Here is a 27,154-nt window from a genome sequence, read left to right on the forward strand (position 1 = left end):
GGGTGGGGCTCTCTCGAGCAGGACAGAGGGGCATGCTGACACCCAGACTAGGTGCTCATCCTGGCGGGCTCTTGGCACAAGTCTTTGGGACCTTCCTAAACATCAAGCTGGACGCCTGCTCTCCAAACTGCCAGGCTCTGCTAAGGACGGTGAGGTGCTTCACTCTGCATACACACGTGATCTCACGGGACACATTAACATGAAACTGCTTCAGCATCCGGGCGCACTTTGAGAATACTGAGCCTCCTGACACCTGAGGAAGGTTTCCTTGACAATGTTTCTTCCCCATGGCAGGAAATGGTGCTAATTTTCTATGTGGGTGGATCCCACATAGCTCCCAGCACAACGGGCAACATCTCTGAGGAAGACTGGCGGGTGAGGTCTAAGCCAACTGTCTGCTTTGGACGGTTCCGTCTGGTCAGGATTCCAGGTCTGGGCAAGTTGACCAGGATGGCATGTGCTGAAGGCCCTAGGGAAGGGGCGCAGAGTGAAGCAGGCAAGCTAAGCCTCCCCTACACCTGACAGAAGTGGGTCCCATCTCTGGAACACGGTCACCAAAGTTCCTCCAGTCAAGAAGGCACCGTCCTCTAGTTCACTTGAACAGACATTTATTGAGCACCTACCAAGTGCAAGGCACTGTTAGGTGCCACAAGAGATACAGAGTGACCATATGGTCCCTGCCCACGAGGAGCTCACAGTCTAGAGGGAGGCGACACAGTACACAGTTGGCTGCAGCTACACCTGCCAGAGTGGCAGGAGCCAGAAGCGAGATGCCAAGTGCTGTGGGGGTCACAGAATACCACTGAGCTGCTTCTGTTCAGGGCACAAAGACGATTCAGGACTGGGCCTTTGAGGAGGAAGGCTGTAGGGCAAAGGGCCATTTCTAGAAGAGAAATAAGCACGGACAAGGCCCTGGGAACCCAGATCTGGGTGGCAGAGTGAGCATCGTGGCAGGGATAGACAGTGGATAGTCAAGTACGGCCATGGGGCAACAGCCATGGGCGCTCGGCTCACAGGACGAGAACTCATGCTGTGGTGGCAGCTGTAGATCACTGAAGAGAAGGAGGAGGGAGGACACAATGGTCTCTTAGATGAACCTGAATGAGCTCCAGGATTCTGGGAGAGGGGAGTTGTAAAGTGGCCTAGTGTTGAGGGACCCATGAGAGAACAGTGTCACGGGGGATTGTGGGAAGTGGGGGGCAGGAGGAAGCCAAAGGCCAAGAAGGATACAGTGAGCTTTCCGGGAATAGGTGAGAAGATGACAGAACTGAGGCCGAGCTTCTGAGGTTCTGGGAGTCACGATCCCATAGGCTTAGTGACAGGATTAGTGCCACCACCATGGACGGTGACATTAGGAAAGAGTGGTGACCTCCTACAGTCAGTGCAGCTTCTCAAAATGCAGTTCCAGGCCACCAACTGGGAGCCACTCAGGGTGTGTGGCACGGTAAAGCCTTCAGGTTTTCCTCTACCACAGAGCCCACACCTCAGGGTGTGCGTGATAACCTGCATTTTAGCACGGGCTGCCCTTTTCACTGGTGTCCTAGGGTGGCCCAGTTTTAGAACCACCTGTGGAGAAACTGCATTAAGAATTGGCCTTCAAGGAGAAGAAAGGAATGCAGAGCATCTAGAAGGAAAATGGAAGAAATATATAAAGCCAATGGCCTCACTGTCTGTAGCTATTACATTAACAATGAAATGGCAACCAGTGATTTCCCAGGCTACTCCCATGTGGAGGGCAGGAGCCAAGTTTGCAAACTGGGGAGTGAAAAGGTGGGAAGGTAGAGTAAAGCATCAGCAAGAAAATGCAGGGAATTTTCACCCCAGGGATCAAGGGTAACAAAAAGGGGGTAATGCCAGTGAACAGTGCAACTAATGGACCCAGCTGAGATGGCTCAGAATGCTGAGGATGGGGCAGCGGGCACAGGGTCTGCAGCCATTGCCCCTACCAGGGGGAGGGACTTGGTACTTGGCAGTGGCAAGCAGGGGTGGAGTCTTCTTTTTTGCTTTACACATTCACAAGCCTGCGTAAACACAACTCCATCCTGTCTCACAGCAAACCCCAGTAACACAGCTGATCCTGCCAACCATGGTGCCCCCACATTGGACCAGGACAGCGACTGCAACGCATGCACGCACACATGCACACAGCAGCTGGAAGTCCATCAGCTACATTACTTATCCTTTCAACCTCTGTAAACATCAGATACCTTGACCAATGATCAAAATGACCACCTCACCCAAATGTCAGGATACGCAGGAGGCAGAGGCACTCCACATAGGGAGGAATGCCAAGACACTCCAAAGTTCACCGTGGAGGCACTGAGGGATGGAGGCTGAGCATCTACAAGCACCTAATAGCAACAGAGCTTGGGATGAGGCAGAGAAGCAGGTCGTGAGCTTCCTTCAGTGGCTGGCTAACTGGGATTTAAATGCTACACCTAAAGGTGATAAATTTCACAGAGAGTTTAGAATTACAGTTCACATTATAATCTACACAGTCATTAATGCCTCTCGATTTCCTCCAACTTTTCTTCCCTCCTATATGGGGAAGGGGACACAGGCAGATATCTCAGAAACAATACTAAGAACAGAGAGGCCACACAACAAAGTCAATCTGCCTGTACAGTCCGGGAAAGCTCATGCTCCTTCCTCCCTGCAAGCATCAGGATGTGGCGACTGTGCTCCACAGAGCACCCTGACTCTCCTGGTTCCCGGGAATGCTGGTCTGGGAGTCAGCAGACCAGGAGGTCCTGGGGACGGCTCCACCTTGGCACCTTTACTGTGCTCAGAAGCTGGGGCACAAGGCTGTAGTAAGGCTACTCCTGGACCTTGCAAAGTCTGTTTTCTACTGTCACTGCCTGCAGGTCTCAAAAGCCCAAGTGACAGATGACAAATGATTTCCCCAGCAGGTTACATCGTCAATGAATTCAGGAGAACATGACTGAAGTACAACCGTGGCCACCTAGAAAGCTGTATCATCTCCTCAGGGATGCAAGGATCAAATGAAACCAAGATATATGGATGGTGATAGCATCCTGGGATCTACATAGTCCCTGCACCACAGAGAACCAACCAGCATCACATCCTCAGTTACTAACTGTGGGACCAGGAGAAAGACACAATCCACAGAGCAGTGGAATTGACCGTGAGGGCTGGGACACAGCACGGATGGAAAACACAGAGCCCTTAAAAGGTCTAGGTGAGAGCCAAGATGCTAAGAATGACCAGGAAATGTTTCACAGACACAGAATTCGATCTACATTGACAAAAGACGATACTGAGATAACTGTTTCTAAAAGACTCAGGAAGAGCGGCTAAGAGACCTCTAAAAGACAGAAGAGGCAAACAGCAGGGCTTTGAGACCCCTTCTGAAACTGCTAATGCTATTTATTGGCTTGGGTCATCCTTGAGAATAGAAAACTTTTTGGCAAAGCTGTACAAACTCCACATGAGGTTCTTCCCCATACTTGTGGGCTGTGGACTCATGCTGGCCACAGAAGGGAGTTCCTCAGCAGACTCTCCAACCCTACCTCACTCACCTTCTGAGGTGACAGCAGCTGTGGAATCAGATCAGGAACATGACAGCCTCAGCTGGGGAGGGCATTAGGGAGCTGCGCCAATCAGGGAGTACGCTGGGAATCAGTTCCCTTCTCTGTCCAGCGGAGAGGAAGAAGGATGGGGCTGAATGGACTGAGACTTGTCACCCTGCTCTTCTGAGTCTGACTTTGTCTTGTCACTGACTACAGCCAGGCACCAAGTGCCATCTAGTGGCTCCACTTCTCCACTCTCACGGGTGGCCTGCTGAGAAGACCCAGAAGAGTGGAGCAGGCCAGCTGCAAGGAGGAAGGCAGGGGAGCACACACCACGTGAGTGGACAGAAGAGATCACCTCAAGAAAATATACTTTAAGAGGGCTTGCCTTCCTTAAGGAAGCAATTCCTTTTTTTTTTTATTTTTTAATTTTATTTAGAAAGGCTAACCATATTCATTTGTCAATTTTTCTTCAGCTTTAAGGAAAATAGTTTAAAAAACATAAAGTTGTAAATACACTCAAGAGTAACTGCTATTAAACAGTTCTGAACAGGCAGAAAATGTACTTTCCTTTTACAGAAAATGTTCAATCTGTAATAGCAGCATAATTTATATATAGAAAAAAGCTGGCTTTGAAAATCCAGATTTTTGTATACATAAAACACATCCCTTCCTTTTCCTACTGAGAGCAGCACTGTGCACTCTGGAAAGCTTCTCCCCACTATGGAACTCCACAGTTGGCAGCTCCCTCTGGTCCCCATCAGCAGTGGGCTCTCAGCCCAGCCTTCAGTCCAATACCAGGGCAGAAAGGGCATTCAGGTCTTTCATGTATGGATGATCTACCAGGATCTGGTCGATCTTCAGTTTTTGCTCAGAGTCAGGGAAGATCTTCAGCAGGGCCGCCCTCAGCTCGCTGGTCTCTGCGGAAGATCTCTGTGCTGGTACGAGAAGGTTCTGCTGTATACTGGGAACGGTGGCCAGGGCTGTGAACTGGGGCTGCTGAGAAAGCCAAGGGCCTGAAGAGACGCCCTGGTTCCGGGATGGAGGCTGGTGGCTGGTGTTGGCTACTTGGGTGTTGGGGCTCCGGAGGCCAGGATCGAACGTGCCCACATTTGGCAGGGCATTGAGTAGCGGCTGCATGTCTCTGTGGATGAAGTGACCATGGGGAGAGCGGCAGTGAGAAACCCTGGAAAGCGCGTACGTAACACAGAGGATCTAGATGCTAGCTAGTTCCATGTTTTCTGAAGGCCAGAGAGCCAAGGGGATGTGAAATCAGCCCCACAGAGTGGCTCACAGGGCACCCGGCACCATTTCCAGACCAATGAGGGAACAAACACCTCTGGGATGGACAGCCCCTCCCAGCCTGCTGTCTGAGAGTAGGCCACGGTTGTTGCTTCTGCAAGGTCCCTGCTCATCTGGAGGGTTTTATTCTAGGCAGTGTAGGCAGACTGGGGAGAGGAAACCCTCTGGGCAGGGGCAACTCCAAGAGGCTCCTGGAATCCCTGTCTCCAGTGAGGTCTGGGTGGGGCAAGTGTGCTCTGAATGCATGTGCACATGGTGTTGTCTAAAAACTCCCACCAATTTCAGCTGTAGCTGAGAACTGGGGCTAACCGTGCCATCAACATCAGAAGCTTGACAGCCTGCAAAAGCTCCAGTAACATTAGCGGCATCCCCTCATGAAGGAGTGACAGCTGGTGGCCACCAGGCACTTTGAAGATGACACTAGGTGAGAGGGAAAGGACCAGCAGGGCTGATCCTGTCACCAGGCTATTGAAGGAGTGGAACAGGTAGCAAAGAAGTCACCTCTAGTTTGACCTGGGCCTCAGCTCAGCATGGGGCCCACACACAGCCTCAAACACAGGCCTTGAGGCCTAAAACACCATGAGGATTTCCCATAGAAGAGGTGGGGTTGAGGGGTTGGACTGGGAAAGCATACAGAAGGCTGCCATGTCCTTGGCCCGAGTCAAGGCCTTAACAGTGTGATAAAACCCAAAGGTTCCCAGAGAAATGTAACAAGGCCAGGACTCTCCAAGTGTGTCGGTCTCCACTGAAGAAGATCCCCGGGTGAAAATCAACCCACTGCAGTGCACCACCAAGTTCAAACTGATGATCTCAAAGGCTCAGGCTACAAATGACCAACTAGCAGCCTTGAAAGACGAGACAGAGTCTATGTTCTCTGTTTATTGACCTAGACCAACCCCATGCAAAAACCTGACAGGAGATCCATAAAAATATAGCTCACTTTCGTTTTAAAACAAAGAAGGTCTGCCACTAGGTTAGCATGAAGGAAGCTGTGGTTAACAAGGTCACCTGGGAATTCTTAGCATAGAAATAACCTCTACTTCTCAGTGGCAGACAATAAAGCGAGCAGGTTTTCCCGTGCAGAGATGGTAAACAGTAGCTGTGGGCCCTCACCCTACTCCCCACAGCGGTTCCGAGCAGGACACAAGTTCACGGCAGCACTGGACACTCAAAAGAAACGACTGCAGAAAGTGCATGGGAAAGCATCCCACACAGAGATCCCGGGGAGCAATGACCTACAAGTTAGCACCACCTTGAAAACCTGCTTCTGCTGAGCCCCTCATGAATGTCTGTGTGCTCGTAGACTAAAATGAAAAGGAACCCCACACAGGGCAGGCCTAGACCCTGGCACATGAGGCAGCGGCAGAGGATCAGAGTTTGAGCTTAGCCTGCTGACTCAGAGGAAACAGTTCTAAGGCTGCCAGGCAGGCAGGCAAAACAACACTGAAAAAGATAACACAGAAGATCAGCCTTGGGCTGCTTCCTTGACTGGCTTCTATACCGGTCACACATCGCTAACCCTAGAAGACATTCAAGTGCCATTCTAGTTTTCAAGGACAGCATTTGTTACAAAGCACAACATTTGGTTAAAATATAACACCTTTCACATCCAAGGAAATACACAGACATACCTAAGAAAGCCCTCCTTGCGAAGAAATTCTTCTAGCCGAGGTCCGTTTCTTCCCAGGGGGTCATCGGGAACCATGAATATGTCCCCCACGAACGTGTACTGAAGCAGCCTACAACACAGAAAGTCACAGTGCTGACCATCAGTCCCCTTCACTGCTGAGGAAATGGAACATTCCTCAAAGGAGACACCCTGTCTGGGGACATCAGTGAACATTCCCAGTGCTATCTGCCTGGAGGGGAAGAAGCCCCACATGCAAGTGAAAGCGTCCTAACTTCTGTTGTGGACATAGTCATGCGAGAAGCTCCTCTCAGCTGCCCAAAAGTCTCATCCAGATGCCAGCCAGGTATTCTATTTTCTACCAGATGACAAAACACAATTAAAGACCTTTTCCTTGGAACTCAGCAGGTGTGCCACAAAGTAAAACCAGAAAAAAAAAAAAAGGTTCAAACACAAACCTCTGATTTAAAAGAGAAAACATCATACATGGCAGAAAATGCCAGGGTAGATCCGGCATTACTCATCCAGGACAGGGACTTGAGCCTGCTCAGCAGGAAAGTCTTGTCAGGAACACGGAATACCATGGGGTTTAGAAATAAAGAACTAACTGGACAAGGTGATACATGCTTTTAATCCCCGTATTTGGGAGGCAGGAGAGATGGAGTCTGTGACAGCTATATAGTAAGATCCTCTCTCGAATAAATGAATAAATAAAATTAAATTAAACTTAAAAAATCCTAGCATTTATGTCTGTGATGTACATTTTGGTATCCAAGTTGCTTCTGTGAGGTCTAAAAGCAGTGGGTTGGTTGAGCCTCCTTGTGTGCAGACTTGTGTCTAGCGCACACCAGTGTCTGAGAAATTCAGCAACTCATCAACTGTGCCCACCAGGTCACACTTTCCTCCACCCATTACCAAGACCTTCTGAACAACACAGAGCTCAAAATGTCTCAAGTAACTGACTTTCATCCAAGAGTCTGCAGCCAAAGTTTCTCTTTCTTCTAAAAATTTAAAGTTACATTGTTTCCTTATTTGTGTGCCCACAACTTTGATTCTCTCTTTTCTGTGTGGTTCTGGAGACTTCCATGTCCTCAGGCTTGGCACATCTCACCAGCCCAAGCTTTCAGAAACCCTGTTAGGATGTAGCAAGCTGTAAGTCTGAGACAAAGGTTGAATGAAATCTGAGAGACACGTGTGTCTAAATGTGTTGCTTACCCACACTGCCCTGCACATTCCCTATATGCTTCAGATCTACAGCAGATCTGCCTTATCCCTGAGCCACAGTACAGCAATCTCCCTTCTTGTGGGAAGCAGCTGCTCGAGTGTCAAGTCTTCTGTGGGCTCATGGAAGCCAGCATTCACCGCTGGTCAGCAGTTCACGACTGAACACGTTCACAGTGGCAGCAACAAGAAAAGCTGCACGCTAAACTCATGGAAAACACCAGCCATCAAAACTAGACTTGCCCGTGCCCGCAGTTAGGTGCCCCCTCCCTCGGCACATTGCTTTTGGGCTACGTTCCTGCTGGAGTCACAGTACCCAGAGCTGACACTTCAGACGGCATGAGGTCCCGACTTACAGGTGCTCCGAGGAGGCCCCCCTTCACCCTCTCCTGGGTCTACCATCTGGCAAGCAGCACAGACAAAATGCAAACAAGAAGCAAACACCAAACTCCTGATCAAAACAAAGTAAGAAAAGGTTACCTTTTTGTAATAATTTCTCTCCAGGACACCGACTCAGTCACGAACTCTCTGAAGTTATCATTTGTTACAATTATACCCCCAGTTTTGTCCGCTAAGTGTAGCAGGAACCTATGGGTACAAGAGAGCTCAACATGAGCAAACGGCATGCCTCGCTGTGAGAAGCTGGGTTATAATGAAATAAAAAAACAGCCGCTTTAAACAAGGTCAGATACAGAGAAGTTAGGTCCCGTCCACTGAACACGGATAAAACGATAAGCATCTCTGGAATCATCAGTGGGATTATAAAACACCTTTTTTTCATGCAGTCCAGTTCTACAAAAAAATGATTTCAACTGATTCCTACATTTTTTAGAACAGACCCACCAATAAACCGTGGTGACAATGCATGAAGACGTGAGCCGAGGACAAGCTAAAGGTAAGAGACCTGTGAGATACTTCAGCTGAGTTTACTTCAGTGTTAGCTGACAGTCAGCTCTGCATTTTTTTTGAAGAACAATCACAAATTTCTGCTTTGCTTTAAGAAGACAAGATCATTTTGGCCTAAATATAGATAGATTCCCTCGATTACAAAAGAACACGTGGTGACAAAGTGCCTTTTGTGATCTTAAAAAAGTTGTGGTGCTGGGATCAAACTAAGGGCCTGACAGGCGAGGCAAGCAAAAGTGAGGGCACAGTAAAGAAACCAAGATGGCTGCTCCGTGGCTGGATGGCTGGGGGAAGTTTTTACAGTGTGGATAGGAGAGAGAGAACAGCCAGATGCATCTGGAAGAGTCCAGAGCAGAGAGGGAAAGCAGACTGGCTGTGGATCCTTCTCAAATATGTTTGGGGGGCAGGGGTCAGTGGAGACATGACAATAAAGAGAAGTTGGAAAGAATGAATATCGAGAGGGGCTTCGTTTGCCATTCCGAAGAGCGTGTTCTCCAGTTTGGAAGCATAGTGCAGGGGAGGGGGAATAGTGAGATTAGCAGGGGCTTGGATACTCATAACACATACAAGTTACTAGGGATGGAGGAGCCTGGAGGTTAGTTTTGGGCTTGCTATGTAACCACAGGCACAGCCAAAGGAAGCGGCCCTTTCTGCTAGGCAGGAATGCTGCACGCGGGAGCCTTCATCTCTGACAGCACTCCTTCTACAGTCCAGCTTAAGCAGACTATATGACCATGACTGCCATTTTGGGTCACCAAATACCCTTTGGAGAACTGGGAATCCCTTTGGATTCTTAATAGTAATCTTGTAGCCCTATATGTGAGAGGGTCTTAACTCTCCTGGGTTGGCCTTGAACTAAAGATGACCCTGACCTTTTGGTGCTGGGACTCCAGGTAAGTTCCAGCACACAGGGTCTCATGAACACACAGTGATGAAAAAGATTAAGAATAAGGAATAAAGAATTTTGTTTCATTGCTAAAGACAACCCCTGTCTAAACCCTCTTAAAACATCGTGAGTAGCCAGGCACAGCAGTGCACATCTTTAATCCCAGCACTCGGGAGGCAGAGGCTGGCAGCTATCTGTGAGCTTGAGCACAGCCTGGTCTACATAGTGAGTTCCAAGACCAGTCAGGGCCACTGGTGAAAACTATCTAAACTACAAACAAAACAGAACAAAAGCTGTGAAAGGAACGGACGTGTTAATTCTTGAGCACGAACAAAGACAGTGAAACAAAACCCCAGTCACTGGACTCTGAGGTGCAGGCGGCCGCTCTTCTTCACGGTGGCAGCGACTCCTAGGCGGGACTAAAAACAACTTAACAGTTTCCTAACTCTTAGGAACTTGGGGAAGATGGATTTGTTTTTATTTTCACCACCCTCACTCCCCAACAGGAACTCACAAATTCCGGGCCAGCCTAGAATTCACTATGTAACTGAGCATGACTTCAAATCCCTGATCCTCCTGCTTCGACCTCTAAAATGCTGGGATTACAGGTTGGAGCCACCACACTTGGCTAAGGTCTTTGTTAATAAACATTTCAGTTCACTTCTAAAGGGAACGACGGCCAATGGTGCTCTGTGCTGTCAATAAAAGCAGATAGTGAGGCTTCCCACCAGGACACACAACTATGCTCTCTGAAACCCAGAGCAATAGAAACCCAGAGGAAGCTTCATCTGCATGCCTGTTCCTGGGTTCGAATCCCTTGGCTGTGAGGAAAAAGCTGTGGAGGCAGAGGCCTGAAGGCTTGTCCTGTGCCTACTGGCCGACTTGCTTTTCCACCCGAGCACTTTGGGGTTCCTGAGCCTGTGACCATGCGGACAAGAACTGCCCTTCCAGGACAGATTCCCAGGAAAGCTCCCAACCCGTGTGCTGCCCTCCCTCAGCTCTTCTCACACCGCTCTTTGACAGCACCTTGAATGCACCCCATCTAAGCCCATCTCTTTCCTATCGGTGAGGGAATGTCTGCAGAGCTCCTACATCACCTCTTTCCCATCCCACCACACAGCAGTGTGGGTAACACGTGAAGCACCGCCTTCAGTGGAAAGGGTGGGGATGCACAGAACAATGCAGAGAAGGGGCAGACAGCCCAAGGGCAACAGACACCATGCTTGTCATTACCATGACAACACCAGAATAGAGTTGCAAAAACTACATATCACCAGGGAAGCTTGGAATCCAAATTCCTCCTTTTGGGAGGTGGGGATCTCACCAGGTGACCCTGGCTGGCCTGAAATGCAGAGATTCACTCAGATCTGTGATTTACATAGTGAGTTCTAGGGCAGGGCAGCATGGTGAAACTGTCTCAGGGAGGAAAAAAAAGGAATAAAAAGGAAAACCAACTACATATATCTGCCTTTTCTCACTTCAGACATACTTTACTAAATTAAACAAAATCAAACTTAAAACAATTGTGTCTTCTGTGTCATTCCTAACCTCATAGAGTGTATAAGCTTAGTAGTGACTTTGATCACGAGTTTTAAAACTGAGCAAGCAGGTCCCTTCAGAGCGCACACCAGCCTGGTGGCAGGCAGCTGGCTCCTCACCACCCCACTCCCACCAGGGAAGGAAACAGCCCTTCATACCTGTCATCATGAGAAGCGATTCGTTCTCCAAAGACCATCCGGGCAGGAGTTAAAGATAATATTCCAAGCTCCTGGAGCTGGGTTAAGAAGTGCTGTTCTGTTTGTGGAAGAAGTTGATGTGTTCAGTAAAGGCCATCTTTCCCAGATGTGTAAACAAATGGACGCAAACCCAAATACTTCACTTGGGGACTTGCAGAAAACCTCCTTTTCCTATTGACTCAATTTTACTAACTACCAGATCAAGTAGAAAAACAAAATAAATCAAGTAAGACTCATACTCAGACAAACCCTGCATAGGAACTGACTGGGTAGTTTTTAAACAAACAAACAAACAAACAAATATTAATTTCCTCTTGAGACTAAACCATAAGCCTGTAATTAATTCACGCTGTCCTCAAGAACTCTTCCAAAGGTATACATGACAAGTAGAATACAGAAAGAGTCCCCTAAAGGTGGAAATGGGGAGGGGAAGAGCCCTCTGGAGGCAGAGGCAGCAGCAGGGATAAACCGCTTTGCTCTAGTCAAGAAAGGCTGGCCCTCCAGTCTGAATGTAGCCTCCTCTCCCAATTAGTCTCAGTTGTCTGCACAAGCCTGACTGTCCCAGGTACACTAGTGACAAGATGGAGGGCTGATGCTCTTCTATGGGAAAGAAAGCAGTCACAGGCAAGAGAAGCTGAGACCTAAGATTCCTGGGTTTGCATTTCCTACCAAAGTAGCTGCCAGTGACCTGAGCTGACCTGCCCACACGGGGGTTCCCTAGCTCGCAGCTGCCCAGTGGGCATGCACTAAGACTCTGCTAGGCAATGAGTGAATCTGCTCGCTCCTCCAGGACCTTCTGTTCTGACATCTCCCAGATAAAGGAAGCTGGGAACACTCCGGAGTGGAGTGGACTGGCTTCAGTACTTCACTTCCTGTTTCTGAACTGGACAAATGTCCCCGTCCCCCATGTGCTATCTCTCCTTTCTAGGAGCCTCCTGTGCTCTGCCTGCCACAGCCTTTCCCCCTGTTTGTCTATGATGATCCAGGACAGAAACAACCTTATGTTTCTCGGGAGTATTTTACAACATAGTAAGTCCAAACTTCCTATGTGGAGCCTGTAGGTTATGCACAAAGTACTACATGGCAAACAGAAGTGATTCCTAAGAAGCCATCAGACTATTGGAAAAACGTTATCTGAGGACAGAAAACTGGCTAAGTAACTATTTTAAAGAAACATTACTTAAATATTCTGAATCGCAACCTAGTAGGGACACTTAACTTCTAACAGCAATGCTAGCCTTCCACCCTTCCTAACCACTCCCATTTATACTACAACACTCCTCAAATGAGAGGCATGTCTATCCCAGGCCAGCCTCAAAAGTTCTACCGTGTAGCCAAGGGCTCTGGTCCTCTACTCCTTCCTGAGTACATTACAGGTGTGTACCATCACACCGAATTTTCAACTGATTTTCAACCAGACAGAACGAATTTAGAATTTCGTCATTCAATCTGCTGCCCACGTGTGTGATTCTATTCTAAGTACCCTGTGCTGCAGTTTGAAGCCAGTTCATTGAATACCTAACCAGAAATATGGAAAAGTCACTGGGCCTCACCTGTGACATTAGGATCGCGCCTTGTTCTCCACTGTGGGACAAACACAGTGATGTTTCTGTTGCCAAGCTTCCAAAAATATTCAACTGCAATTGCTATCCCACGGCAACTGAAGAACTTTTTCAGACCATGGCTGGAAGAAAGCAAGAACGATTTCATTAGGTTAAGGCATATGGAAAGCCCACGTTTAGCACAGAGAACAATCATACAACAGAAACAGTCAGACACGCTTTTACTTTTCCAATGTGCTGCGCACTTTGCTGTGTTGCAGAGCCAAGTCAGACCTGCTGACTGAGTCCTTCCTGCATCTCAGAGTCTTGGGTCTTTTCCTTGTACTTGACGAACTGGGTACGCTGTTTTGCTGGAGGGCGGCAGGCTTGCTGTAATATCTGTTTATTATCACAGGGGTTTCCAGTATAGTCTACTAGGAAAACCACTACTGTTCCTAACATCTGTCTCATCATTGAACTCTAAAAACCTTATCTTCTTTTCGTGAGATGTGGTCTCTGTAAGTCAATGAACTGACTTAAAGCATGTGATCCTCCTGCCTCAGCCTCCTGAAGTCTGACCCACTGGCGTACACTGCACATCTAGCCTACTGTGACTCTGGAGTCAAGTCCTGGTGGGGCTGTGCTGCTGTGTGGGGTGCTGCCTGTTTCCTGTGTTAGGGATGAGACCCAGGTCCTCGCATGAGCTAGGCTAGCACTCTACCGCTGTACTTCACTGCCAGCGTACGTCTAAGAACTTGTGAATTTTATCACAGAATTTGTGGCTCAGTAGCTGTGACAGCGCCTGTGCTATGTGCCTGCCTATGGCTGAGGACAAGGATTAAAGATGTGAACCTGCTGTACTACCACAGCGCCCAATGTCACCGCTACCTCTGGAGGGTGGGTGGGTGCACCACACACTTTCCAGGGAACTGAAAAGGCCTGAGTTTATAACTTAAAAAGAACAATTTGAAAACAAGATTCAAAGGAAACTAACTAGAACCATGGGACCATACTGAATGAATCAGAAAGCAGGAATAAGGAAAACATGTAAGAAACGGGCCAGAACCTCAATCTGCAAAGGTCACCATGGTCACTGTCTCACCACTCGATTCCGCCACAGCAATGTGACAACAGCCACACACAGCTGTAGATGGCAAATATGGCTGAGTTCCTACTCACATGAGACAGAAATGGGGCTGTACTTAGCCCAGTGTGTGACTTCTTGCTCAGAAGGCACACAAAAAATGTAGCTCCTAAGTCTGGCAGTACATTTCAAAATACAAAACCAGAACTGGATGGAGAGACGGCTCATACTTAAGAGCACTTGCTGCTCTTGCAAACGGGCATGGGTTTGATTCTTAGCACCCACATGGCAGCTCAAACCATCCGTAATTCTAGGGGATCAGAAGCCCTTTTCTGACCAGGCATGTATATGGCACACAGCACACACACACACACACACACACACACACACACACACACACACACAGACACAGGCAAAACACTCATACACATTTAAAAAAAAATCAGCTGGCTATACGGCTCCACAGGCAAAAGTGCCACACATGGACCATGGTGTGTGTACTCCCCCAACACAAACACACATAAACAAGTAAGTAAGCAAACATGATTTTAAAAAAAACCAAATACATATTTTTGTCTCAGGCAGTCAATTAGAGGTGGGGGAGAGATGTCGTTCCCACACACATCCTCTGCTAGGACTGGCTTCCAGGTCCCCTCCACATTTGACAGATCAGAGAGAACAGGTCAAGGCAAACTTCCCATAAAACACATGCCAACCAGCTCTTGCTCTTGGATGGTCTTGTTACCCATCCTGGTTGCTAAGTGTCCTTGTGTTTCTTCCCTACCAGCCCCTCTGAGGGTTCAGTCTAGTCTCCTGTGAAGTCAGTCCATCCTGTCTCTCAGCTCCTACCTTCTACTTTGCAGTGTATCAGAGTTGCCTGTTGAGAGTGGGTGTGCTGGGGTGGAATCATTGCCCACACCTGGCCAAGGCCCTTCCAATATCCTATAGTATGATGCCAACTCTCTTTGCATTCCTGACCCTTGAGTGCAGGAAGGCTTGGATACACACAGCTAAGCTGTCAGGAGTTTGCAAAGAGTAGTCCACAAGTTCTCTTTGCTAGAGGATAAAGCCATTGCTTTTTCAGAGACCAATAAAGAAGAAACTATCAGCTGGCCAGTGGTGGCACATGCTTTAATCCCAGCACGCAGAGGCAGAGGCAGAGGCAGAGGCAGAGGCAGAGGCAGAGGCAGAGGCAGAGGCAGAGGCAGAGGCAGAGGCAGAGGCAGAGGCAGAGGCAGAGGCAGAGGCAGAGGCAGAGGCAGAGGCAGAGGCAGAGGCAGAGGCAGAGGCAGAGGCAGAGGCAGAGGCAGAGGCAGAGGCAGAGGCAGAGGCAGAGGCAGAGGCAGAGGCAGAGGCAGAGGCAGAGGCAGAGGCAGAGGCAGAGGCAGAGGCAGAGGCAGAGGCAGAGGCAGAGGCAGAGGCAGAGGCAGAGGCAGAGGCAGAGGCAGAGGCAGAGGCAGAGGCAGAGGCAGAGGCAGAGGCAGAGGCAGAGGCAGAGGCAGAGGCAGAGGCAGAGGCAGAGGCAGAGGCAGAGGCAGAGGCAGAGGCAGAGGCAGAGGCAGAGGCAGAGGCAGAGGCAGAGGCAGAGGCAGAGGCAGAGGCAGAGGCAGAGGCAGAGGCAGAGGCAGAGGCAGAGGCAGAGGCAGAGGCAGAGGCAGAGGCAGAGGCAGAGGCAGAGGCAGAGGCAGAGGCAGAGGCAGAGGCAGAGGCAGAGGCAGAGGCAGAGGCAGAGGCAGAGGCAGAGGCAGAGGCAGAGGCAGAGGCAGAGGCAGAGGCAGAGGCAGAGGCAGAGGCAGAGGCAGAGGCAGAGGCAGAGGCAGAGGCAGAGGCAGAGGCAGAGGCAGAGGCAGAGGCAGAGGCAGAGGCAGAGGCAGAGGCAGAGGCAGAGGCAGAGGCAGAGGCAGAGGCAGAGGCAGAGGCAGAGGCAGAGGCAGAGGCAGAGGCAGAGGCAGAGGCAGAGGCAGAGGCAGAGGCAGAGGCAGAGGCAGAGGCAGAGGCAGAGGCAGAGGCAGAGGCAGAGGCAGAGGCAGAGGCAGAGGCAGAGGCAGAGGCAGAGGCAGAGGCAGAGGCAGAGGCAGAGGCAGAGGCAGAGGCAGAGGCAGAGGCAGAGGCAGAGGCAGAGGCAGAGGCAGAGGCAGAGGCAGAGGCAGAGGCAGAGGCAGAGGCAGAGGCAGAGGCAGAGGCAGAGGCAGAGGCAGAGGCAGAGGCAGAGGCAGAGGCAGAGGCAGAGGCAGAGGCAGAGGCAGAGGCAGAGGCAGAGGCAGAGGCAGAGGCAGAGGCAGAGGCAGAGGCAGAGGCAGAGGCAGAGGCAGAGGCAGAGGCAGAGGCAGAGGCAGAGGCAGAGGCAGAGGCAGAGGCAGAGGCAGAGGCAGAGGCAGAGGCAGAGGCAGAGGCAGAGGCAGAGGCAGAGGCAGAGGCAGAGGCAGAGGCAGAGGCAGAGGCAGAGGCAGAGGCAGAGGCAGAGGCAGAGGCAGAGGCAGAGGCAGAGGCAGAGGCAGAGGCAGAGGCAGAGGCAGAGGCAGAGGCAGAGGCAGAGGCAGAGGCAGAGGCAGAGGCAGAGGCAGAGGCAGAGGCAGAGGCAGAGGCAGAGGCAGAGGCAGAGGCAGAGGCAGAGGCAGAGGCAGAGGCAGAGGCAGAGGCAGAGGCAGAGGCAGAGGCAGAGGCAGAGGCAGAGGCAGAGGCAGAGGCAGAGGCAGAGGCAGAGGCAGAGGCAGAGGCAGAGGCAGAGGCAGAGGCAGAGGCAGAGGCAGAGGCAGAGGCAGAGGCAGAGGCAGAGGCAGAGGCAGAGGCAGAGGCAGAGGCAGAGGCAGAGGCAGAGGCAGAGGCAGAGGCAGAGGCAGAGGCAGAGGCAGAGGCAGAGGCAGAGGCAGAGGCAGAGGCAGAGGCAGAGGCAGAGGCAGAGGCAGAGGCAGAGGCAGAGGCAGGCCTAGGTCTCTGTGAGTTGTTCGAGGGTTTCTCTGTGGAGCTTTTGAGCCTGTCCTGGAACTCACTCTGTAGACCAGGCTGGCCTTTGAACTCACAGAGATCCCCTGCCAGTTCGAACATGAAGATCCCAAATCAAGAGCACACACACACGCACACAGGATCCAGTGAACCTGCTTGCCCTCCTCTCCTTAACTCTTTCTTCCGCTGACCACACAGCAGGAATGGATGGGGACAGAGCTCCACTTGCGGTCAATGAAGAAAAGGAGGCCAAAGCAGATGGCAGGAATTCTGTTACCCTGGGTATCTAAGTTTAAAGCAACAGTAGAACAAATAGTTTGCTGTCAGAAGCACCAAGGCTGCACCAGTTTTCAGTGCTCTCTACAGAAGATCACAGCATTTTCACTCTGAAGACTCCACAGTTAAGCAGTGCTTCAAGGTTCTAGATATAGAGATTCATCTAGAAAAGAAAACTACAGAAAAAGGAAATGAGGGCTGGGGTGTGACCAATATAGCATATGTGTGTGATCTGAGTTGAAGTCTCAGCCCCAGGAAGGGGAAAAAAAAGAACCAAACTGCTGTTATAATGTTAGACAATGCAGTGAGAACTCTTCTTTTAAGCCCGATGAAGTGTGTTAATCCTTGCTGCCTCTGGTCTCTGCAATAGAGACAGAGTGGTGGACAGGGAAGTGCCAACTAGTGGCCTACCCTGACCTAGAGGACATACATTCACAGTGCACAGACTAACACCTTCTATTTTAGGGACTCCAAATAGACCCCAGCCTCACATGCAGGTAAACATTGAGCCTGGAGGGTAGGAGTGTCAGCTCTTCAGGGAGATCTGAACTCCTCTGCTCCAGGCCTCTGGAGACAAGTTAAATTACCCGGCTATTTTTCACATTCTAGCAGTTACGTTTCAAACAGAGGAGAGCTGGGTGACAACAGCTAGCTAGCAGTGGCTGTCAGGCCAGACAGGGGAGTGCAGGGAAATACTGTGGGAAGCCCTTTCTGGGTTAACCAGAAAAGCACAATTTCCTTCTATCTTCCACCTCATAAAATAGCCGTGGAACCTGCTACAGAGAGACGAGCAAGCACAGTGGACACATGTACAGTTCTGACAAGACAACGGGCAAACCCCATCGACACACAGTCACCAAAGGAGACTAGTCAGGTGCTCTCATGCTGGAGTTTCAGCCGCTACTGTGATGTCCGGCCAGAGACTGCAAACATTTCCACTGACTCATCACCTGACTCACAGTGACGACGGGAAACGACTGAAAACACATCCGCAGCAGCAGAAGGCAGGTGCTTCAGACCTGTTTGTGGTATCTATGAGCGTCAACCTCATGCTGAACCAAATAAACAGCAATCTGGGATGGGGGGTGGTGGTGCTGCTGCTTCAGGGTAGTTCACATCAATAGACCCAATTCCTGCAGGCCTTGGATTTCCTTCTAAATTGCTGCAAGCTGTGCCAAATGGGACAGGATTATTCAGCAGCTCTAATGTGTCCAGTAAGAAAAAGGTCTGAGCAGTCCAACCTCAACTCCTGTGGGAGCCGCAGACAGTCCTGGTGCTGAGGAGAAAGACATGGCCCCACAAGTCTAGGTGTGACCCTGGACAAGGCTCTTGTCACTTCATGCCACGCAAGCTGTACCTAATTCTTGCTCCAAGAAACGAGTATGAAGATTGCAATAAATAATAATAATAATAATAATAATAATGATAATAACATGCCAGGCTAAGAATGAAACTCAAGCAGAGCATTTGCCTAGTGTGTCTAAGAACCAAAGTTCAATTCTTCCTGCCAAAAAACTTAGGAAATCCATGGTCTCAGTTAAAACGCAGTCTACACTGGTGACACGGACGGCAAGCAGGCCATGAAGTCACAAGTGGTGACAAGAAGCCAGTAAGAAAGTCCTAGACTTCTCCTCAGCAGCTCTCTCTTCCGGGAAGCCCGCCATGTCCAGAGCCTGAGGCTGAGGGGTTGAGAGAACAGTCTACCTGCACTCACTCCCTGTGGAAGCAGATGGGCTGTGCCAGAGCCAGCATCAACACCTTTGGGACTTTCTGAGGGAAGTCCTCCGGGCACTCAGTCCCCGGCATCATGCAGCACAGAGGCATCTGATCTGAAGATGTCCCAACTCAGAGTCAAGTCCTACCCATACTGGCACTTTCTTCTCTCAGAAAAAGGGTTAACTTTGATTACTAACTGTGGTGGTTTGACTATAAATGACCCTCAGGGGTCTATAGGGAGGAGCACCACTTAGGAGGTGTGGCCAGGAAGTAGGTGTGGCCTTGTTGGAGGAGTTGTGTGACTAGGGGGATGGGCTTTGAGGGATCAGAAGTTGCAGCTAGTTTCTCTGCCTGCTTCCTGTAGATCAAGATGTACAACTCTCAGCTCCTCTAGCATGTCTGCCTGCACGTCAGGATGATAATGGACTGAACCTCTGAAATGTAAGCCAGCCCCAATGAAATGTTTTCCTTCAGAAGAGTCACTGTGATCAGAATGTCTCTCCACAGCAACAGAAACCCTAAGACACTCACATTCCAGGTGAACCTACATCTAACTAAGTGCGGCTGCGTCTTAGGGTAACATCCCTTTTCAAAGTGTTGCTCTTAAGCCCAAACATGAATAAATTCAAAAGAAAGTTAAATCCTCTAGAAAGAATCAGTGTCCGAAGCTAGTGAGGAGCTGGAGAGCTGGCTCAGCGGCTGCAGCACCAGCTGCTCTTCCAGAAGCTGCAGTTCAGCCTCCAGCCCATGGCCAAGCAATTCATGGCCACCTGCAACCCCAGCGCCAGGGATCCAACAGCCTCTTCTGACCTCAGTGGCACCAGAATGCATGTGCACAACCTCCCTGTACCCCTACCCATATACATTAACAAAACGAATACCTAAAGTAATGAGGATCATAAGACAGCAGTTAAGAGTACCTGCTGTTCTTAACTGAGTTCAGGGCATAGCACCCATGTCAGGTGGTTCACAGCTGTCATTCCATGTAGTATACATACACAGACACAAACACAATCAATAAATAAACAATTAAAATATATACTAATAAAAGCTTGCTCGGTCATTTTAAGTGATAACACTGTTTTTCAAAAGCAACAGTACTATATCCAAGAATGCTGGGAAATATGTAGTAGTGTTTTGGGTTGTTATGTGTCTGGAAAGTAAGACACATGGGCAAAGGAGAAAGGATCATATCTGTAACACACGCTGGCATGGTCAAACAGTACTGTACATTCTAATAGTGAGCGATACTAGTTACTACTCTAAAAAGTTGATGGATCAGATGGCAAAGTGTGTGTTAAACAAGCATGAGGACTTGAGTTCAGATCCCCAGCACCCATGTAAAAAGTGATGTAAAAAGTGAAGGTGGGGGCGGGCACACACTTGTAATCCTAGTACTGCTCTAGAGAAATAGACAGGAGGAATCTCGGAGGTCCCCAGCAGCCAATCGAGCCGAACTGGAGGCAGCGTCAGGGAAAGAATAACTCAAAGACAACAACAAAACCGAAACAAAAAACCAAGGTGGAAAGCCATCGAGGACGATGCCCAATATTAACCTCTGCTCTCCATACGCGCACACACATACTCATGAACATATAGCATGCACACACAAATATCGCTAACATGCTCAGCCTTAGCTCATCTGTGTTCTGACTGCTTCAACATCACTCTGAGAAATCTTTGCACATATAGAAAGGTTTTTGCAAAAGAATTAGCATTCCTCAAAATCACGACATAAACTGTGTCCCCACTCAGCTTAAGAACTAACAAGGAGGACCTGGAGTCGGTCTTGTCCTACAGGTGCCCAAACGGCTCTTACAGTTGTACTTAGATCAATCTATGCAGCTGTGGGGCATTTGCTGGGTTTCCCCCAACAGAGCTGCCAGAACCCAAAGTGATGGTAAGAGGCAGCACTGTTGGAAATGAGGACACAGGTGCAATAGTTTTCCTCCTGCCTTGACATTTCTCAACTTCTGATCCCCCAGCCTTGATCTTCCCAGGGCTGGGATTCAGGAAGGGGCTACCAAGTCCAGTTTATAAGGTGCATGGGATAAAACCAGGGCTTCATGAATGCTAGGCGAGCATTCTACCAACAGAGCTACACGTAGCCCCAGTGCAAACTGCCAAACTTCTAATATCTAAAATGGTGGCACTTTTCTTTAAAATTTTGACAGCAAAATGTAAATATACAATTTTTTATTTAAAAAAAAGGAAAACTAAAACAATGCTCATGCTCGCAAAATCCACACTGCCAGGCACAGTAGCACACACCTTTAAAGCCTAGCACTGGGAAGGCACAGGGAGGAGGATCTTCCTGACTTGGGGGCCTGCCTGGGTTGACACAGCAGACCAGCAAGGGCTACATAGTAAGACTTTGCCTCAAAACAAACATGGCAGGTGTGGAGGCCCATGCCTACAATCCCAGCACTCAGGAAACAGATTGGATCTTTTGTGAGTTTAGGGCAGCCTGGTCAGTCATCACAGCAAGTAGCAGACTAGGCCTACATGGCGAGACCTTGTTCCAAAACAAAAGACACACACCAAAAGCTGTCAGGGCAGACTTCAAAGGTGGGTTGGAGGATTGCAAGCAAGCTGAAGATACCAGAGAAGACCAAACGGCCTGGCTTCCAGTCCTGCAGCTTACTGCTGTCAGCAGCCATGGTTCTGTGCTACCCTATGGCTGTGGACTTTCCACGAGCAAGCCAGGCACAGTGGCTGCTGGAGGCACCTCACCAAACCCACCAAGTTCATGTGGGAGGTGTGTGGCTTTGCTCCCTACCAGCAGGGAGCTCTGGAGCTGCTCAGTGGAGCCAAGGACAAGCAGGTCCCAGAATTCCTCAAGAACAGGACAGACGAACATACAGCCACACCAAAAGAAAGGGAGGGAGAGGAACTGAGCAAGAGTCCTCGCCACCATGAGGAAGGCGACTGCCAAGATATAAAGTCCCATCTTCCTCTGAGTAGGAAATACTTTCAGAAAGCATGGCATGTATCTTAGACACACCCTGAAGTATTTCCGGATGACACATGCACCTGAGATCTCCTTTGAAGTACACAAGGGCTAGGGAGGGAACTCAGCAGTAGGGCATTGGCCTAAAGCTCAGAAGAGCCTGGTCTCCACCCCCAGCACCACAGGGACTATAAACAGAATAAAATAAAGAAAAATAAAATCCCATAAAAGTGGGTTTAAAGTTGTAGGGTAAGAGTGCAGATGGAACAAGAGTGGTCATGAACTAGTAATTGTTGGGGCTGAGAGGTGCCATACTTCCTTGTTATATTTCTTTGTAAATTTTAATTTTAAAAAAACCTAGCAAAATAAATAACTCATTAAGTAAAGCTGACTCCAGTTCCCACATCAATTGAGGGAGGCTCACAACTGCCTGCAACTCTGGCTCCAGAGGATCCAATGCATTTGTCTGGCCTCTTCCAAGGGGCACCTGCAAACATGTGGAATGCGTTCACACAAATGCACAGCATATACATTTAAAAGAAAGAAGACAAGAAATACAGGTGGCTGGAAAGACGGCTCAGCAGTTAAGAGCGTTTGCTACATTGCAGAGGCCTTGGGTTCAGTTCCCAGCACCCTCACTGTGGCTCACAGCTGTAACTATAGTTCCGGGGATCCAGTTTCCTCTTCTGGCCTCCTTGGACAGCAGACATGCATGTGGTGGGCATATAAACATGCAGACAAAACGCTCATACACATAAAATAAACATATATGCCAACAATTTATTTTTCATGCCCATATCATAAGCACTAGGAGGATCGTGAGTCAGAATGTCGCCTCCCCAGCATCTCCAGATGAGAAGCCTACAGGGAGACAGCACAGGGCTGGAGCATGCGCCCTCCTCACATAAGGACCCTGTCCAAACGTGAGGACCAGAAAGAAAAAGCCAAAGGCATTCCTAAACCTTCAGGACATGAGTTGACCATTCCGAATTCCTAGAAAGTGGCCATCCAAGCACTCAACAGAGAATATTATTCTCAGAATTTAACATCCGTAGGAGCTGGGAGTGATGGTTCAGCAGTTAAGAAAGGCTTGAATTCAGTTTCTAGCACCCACGTAAGGTGGCTCAAATTCACCTAGAACTCCAGCTCTAGGGGATCTGACATGCTTCTCTGGCCCCCATTGGTACTACATTCATGTTTACAAACTGACTTTCAGACACACACATACACTGAATTAAAAATAAAAATAAACCGGGTGGTGGTGGTGGCTATCGTCTTAAATCCCAGTACTCAGGAGGTAGCGGAAGGTGGTTCTCTGTGAGTTCAAGGCCTGCCTGGTCTACACAGCTAGATCTAGAACACCCAAGGATACACAGAGAAACCCTTTCTTTGAAAATCCAATACACGCACGCGTGTGCGCGCGCACACACACACACACACATTTTAAATTAATTAATTTTTAAAAAAGATTTTCTCGGGGAAGCTGAGGCAAGAAGTACTACAAATTAGTAGCTAGCCTGGGCTGTAAGAGAATGTCTCACAAACAAAAGACAGCAGCAGGCAGCAGCTCCACTCTTGTACTGGGAATCTAACACAGATTTCAAAGTCTAGTTCATCTACAGTTGCACCAGATGTGCCAGAGTGACATGTAACGTGAAAATATAGTCTTTAGCTTCCCCTACCCACAGCAACAGGGTCAAGCAAGAGCTTAGAACTCCAGAAAACGAAATGCAAAATCCTTCCAACCAGCCAGGTAGTGGTTACACACACCTTTAACCCCAGCACTCAGGAGGCAGAGGCAGGCAGATCTCTGTGCATTCGAGACTAGCCTGGTCTACAGAGTAAGTTCACAGAGAAACACTGTCTTGAAAAAACAAAAAGAAAAAAAGAAAAAAAATTCCAAAAAACGACACAACAACAAAAACTCTTCCCAAGCAGCTGGTCCTTCCCTGGCTCCCGAAGGCTCCAGATCCACTAGAACAGAATGCAGTCCTGAACGCGCACGTGCGCGCGCACACACACACACACACACACACTCGCACACAGCTCTCAGATGCTGCTGAAGGGAACTAGGTAAGAACAGAGTAGACTTACGTAATTGCAACATTACTCCCATCTATAACAATATGCTTCAAATCAGCTTTCCCTGGTTCATTTTTTAATTCCAGCTTGTACGGTGTTTTCAGGGTATCTCGAAATCTCTGAACCCCCGTGACTGAGGAATCCATAAGCTCAGAGGTTCCAGCCAATCGTGCATCGGTAGCTGAAGGTAACAGCTGGGGCAGCGGTGGAGGGGAATAGTGTGGCTTAGGCTGAGGAGAGCTACAGCAGCCAGAACGTTTCTCACAGGCAGCCTTCGCATTACTGGGAGCCAAGGATTCTGCTTGCTGTTGAAAGCCATTTTCAGGGACAGCTGGGCTTCTCTGGTGGTGACCTGTGGCTCCCCTCGAAATGAAGCTGACTTCTTTAGGACTGGAAGAGGCAACAGAGGGTGAGAGGCCATCGGTCTCAAGGTCTACATTACAACTGTAGTTCTGGTTTGAGCCCCACATTTCGTGTTTCTGTCCTACTGGCCCTGTTCTGAAAGAATTAACTCTGCAATTTGAGGTACATGGTTTAGAGTCTTTGAACGGTAACTGGGAAAATTTTTCCACCATGTTTTGCTCTGCGTGACTCTGTATGTTCTTTGGAGTAGAAACTGCTGTGAGCTCATTCATGCTGCTCCCAACACCTGCACTTCTGCTCTGAGTGGCATCTGGACACACAGTGCAAGGTGCAAACGCTCTGTCTCCTTGGAGTCTTTTATTCTCTTTTTCAATCTCCTCCAAGAGCAGTAAGGGCTCTGTAGAAGGCCCGTACTCCTTGATGACCTTCTCGACAATCTCTTGCGAGTAGCCCATGGTTCTGAAGAAGTTTACAAGGATGCTGTACTCCATTTCTTCCGTGGTGTCTTTCCCATCGGGGCTTAGATTTGTAGAGTTGGAAGCAGCAGTGTCACACGGGTCAAGGACTTCATTTCCATCTGAGGCCTTGCCATCATGTAGAAGCTCCCCTTCTACAACATTCTCCAAGGAAAACTGCTTCTTGGTGTGCCTTTCTTCTGTATCAGAAGACCTCCTCTTGTGACAAACTCTGTCCGTGGAAAGTGTATCTTCATCTAGATTTAGACCATTTACTGGGGCAAAGAGCACATCTGTGGAGCTAGAAAAGACTGCATCCATTTGTTTTGTGAGCTCAGAAACAGGGGTCCTAGTTTTATTTCTGGACTCTTCTTGTAAAACACTTTCCTCTCTAGCAATACTTGGTCCTGTGGCAGCATTCTGCGTCAACTCTGGAGGGTGAATACCTCCAATTTTAATGACATCATCATCTTCTGCTTCAAACAGATTCTCTTCACCTTGTGTGAGACTCAGTAGTTCTTTTTTCAAGGAAGTGGGCAAAATCAACAAATCCATTGTATAATTGTCGGCATGAGCTTCAACAAACTGTCGGAATTCCCGTTTGATTTCTGACTCCTTCTGACTGCTGGGCAGGTTCTCATTATTCTCGAAGAGCTTTACAAACTGCTGAATATGACTCCTGGCCATGACCACAGCCTCAGCACTTCCTCTGATGCCAAGAAGCCCGAAGTCTAAAACGCAGAGGTCAGCACAAGTATCCTGAATTAGGCTCTTCAAAAACAGACTCTGTGCTCCTACAAAAATGCAGTGCATGGCCGTGGGGTAGCATTCTCTCTCCTCCAGTTCAGGCTCACAAATTCCTTTGATATACTCCTGTAAAGACAAGACAAAATTAGACCAATTTACCAGATTCCTTAGCGCATGGAACTACAATAGCAAGGCTGACCTTTTTTTTAAAAAAAAAAAGAAAAGAAAAAAGAAAAAGAAATTAAGCATATTTAAAATTTGGAGTAAAAGTCCTTGACTTCAATAAAAATAAAAAATTACAGCTTGGACCTTTTGTGTGTGTGTGTGTGCGTGTGTGTGTGTGTGTGTGTGTGTGTGTGTGTGTGTATTTCATTCTACACTATTTAATCATCTCTAGAGGAACTGAAACTTTGTATATCTACAGAGTGGGAATGCATAACCTTTCACTGTGTCTTCCACCGTGATCTTAGGTGCTTGCCTAGCTGCACAGTGGATAATCCCAAGGCTGGATTCATTTACATCTAAAGAAACCTCCTCCTACCCAGTCATTTCTCACAAAGGGACATATCTGATGAGACAATCAGCTCAGTGAGCTACAAGAGAGCAAAGCCTGTACCACTACTGCCTTTGGTTTGCAGATTAAAAAAAAATGATCACCCCTCCTCCAGGCTTCTTGAAGATATTTAGAAACAGTAAGATTCAAGTATACCCAGAGAATAGTAACAGGACTTCTACTGGCTGCCACTGGGAACTAGCGAGAGGATCAGCAGTGAAAGAGCTTGCTGCCTAGCCTGCTGATGACCCGAGGGAGCCACATGGGAGAAGGAGAAGATCAACTCTCAGGCCTCTACACATAGGCTGTGGCAATACACACACACACACACACACACACACACACACACACACACACACCCTCCCAGTGAAACATATTTGTTAACATACCCACCAACTTTAGCTCTGGAATGTGCTAGTCTCAGATTCCATAAATACTACTGGTGCAGTCTTGCTCAAGTTACACAAGCGAAGTCCAGTTTCTTCAACAGCAAAGGCAAGAAGAGTGCAGTAATAGAGGGTTAGGGAGTTAAAGTTCTTACAGGGTACTCAGTACATGGTGAGACTGTTGTTACTCAATGGGCAGTGTACTTCTGCATAGACACTGTGAAAGGAGATCTGACCTGTACTTTCAACCCAGAGTGTTGCCAAAACCAGTGCTATTTAAAAGCTCTGCCTGTGCAGCATCAGTCAGGAGCTCTTCCAGCTTGAATTTAATATGCACTTGCTGTCGATGACCACGTCTCTTCAGTTAGAATCGTTTACATATTTATACCTAACCTTTGTGCATTTACTTATACTTTAGAATCACAAAATCTCCACGAAGATGAAATAGCAGGCTCTCACGGCTCCTATGAATCTTGACTGCACTGGGCTTTGTTGTCTTGAGGATGAAGCACAGGAGTCTTGTCTTTTTAATAAGTGTAATTTCCTACTGTTGTTAACATGACAATTTGGTTAAACCAAAGAACCGATTGTCTTACCTTCTTGAATATCCAAGCAGTGTTAAATACTGATGCTAGCAGTCTTAGAGCTCCAAGTGGGATCTGGGGATGTGACTAAGCTAGTAGAATGCTTGCCTAGCATGCACCAGGGCCTGAGTTCAAACTTATTACCCTATAAACTAGGCAAGGTGGTGCAGGTCTATAATTCCAGTACTTAGGAGGTTGGGGAAAGAGGACCAGAAGTTCAAAATCATCCTCAGGTGCACAGGGTAAGGGCCAGCCTTGGCTACATG

The 27,154-nt window shown here is 48.6% G+C and overlaps 1 protein-coding gene across 1 annotated transcript in view; it reads right to left on the reverse strand.

Annotated features, from left to right (window-relative positions):
- Window positions 1–591: 591 nt before the first annotated feature.
- Window positions 592–27,154, reverse strand: part of N4bp1 (NEDD4 binding protein 1) — a 48,863-nt gene continuing 22,300 nt past the window's right edge. Inside the window, exons 2-7 of the mRNA XM_087900433.1 lie at window positions 23,813–25,491; window positions 12,762–12,892; window positions 11,170–11,266; window positions 8,161–8,268; window positions 6,464–6,571; window positions 592–4,674 (exon numbers count right to left, since the gene is read on the reverse strand). Coding sequence (XP_087756559.1) covers window positions 4,317–4,674; window positions 6,464–6,571; window positions 8,161–8,268; window positions 11,170–11,266; window positions 12,762–12,892; window positions 23,813–25,491 — 2,481 coding nt within the window. The 3' untranslated portion in view covers window positions 592–4,316. The remainder of the gene's footprint in view (window positions 4,675–6,463; window positions 6,572–8,160; window positions 8,269–11,169; window positions 11,267–12,761; window positions 12,893–23,812; window positions 25,492–27,154) is intronic.

Source organism: Myodes glareolus, chromosome 22, assembly GCF_982192425.1.
Source record: "Myodes glareolus chromosome 22, mMyoGla1.1, whole genome shotgun sequence".
In the NCBI taxonomy this organism is placed as follows: domain Eukaryota; kingdom Metazoa; phylum Chordata; class Mammalia; order Rodentia; family Cricetidae; genus Myodes; species Myodes glareolus.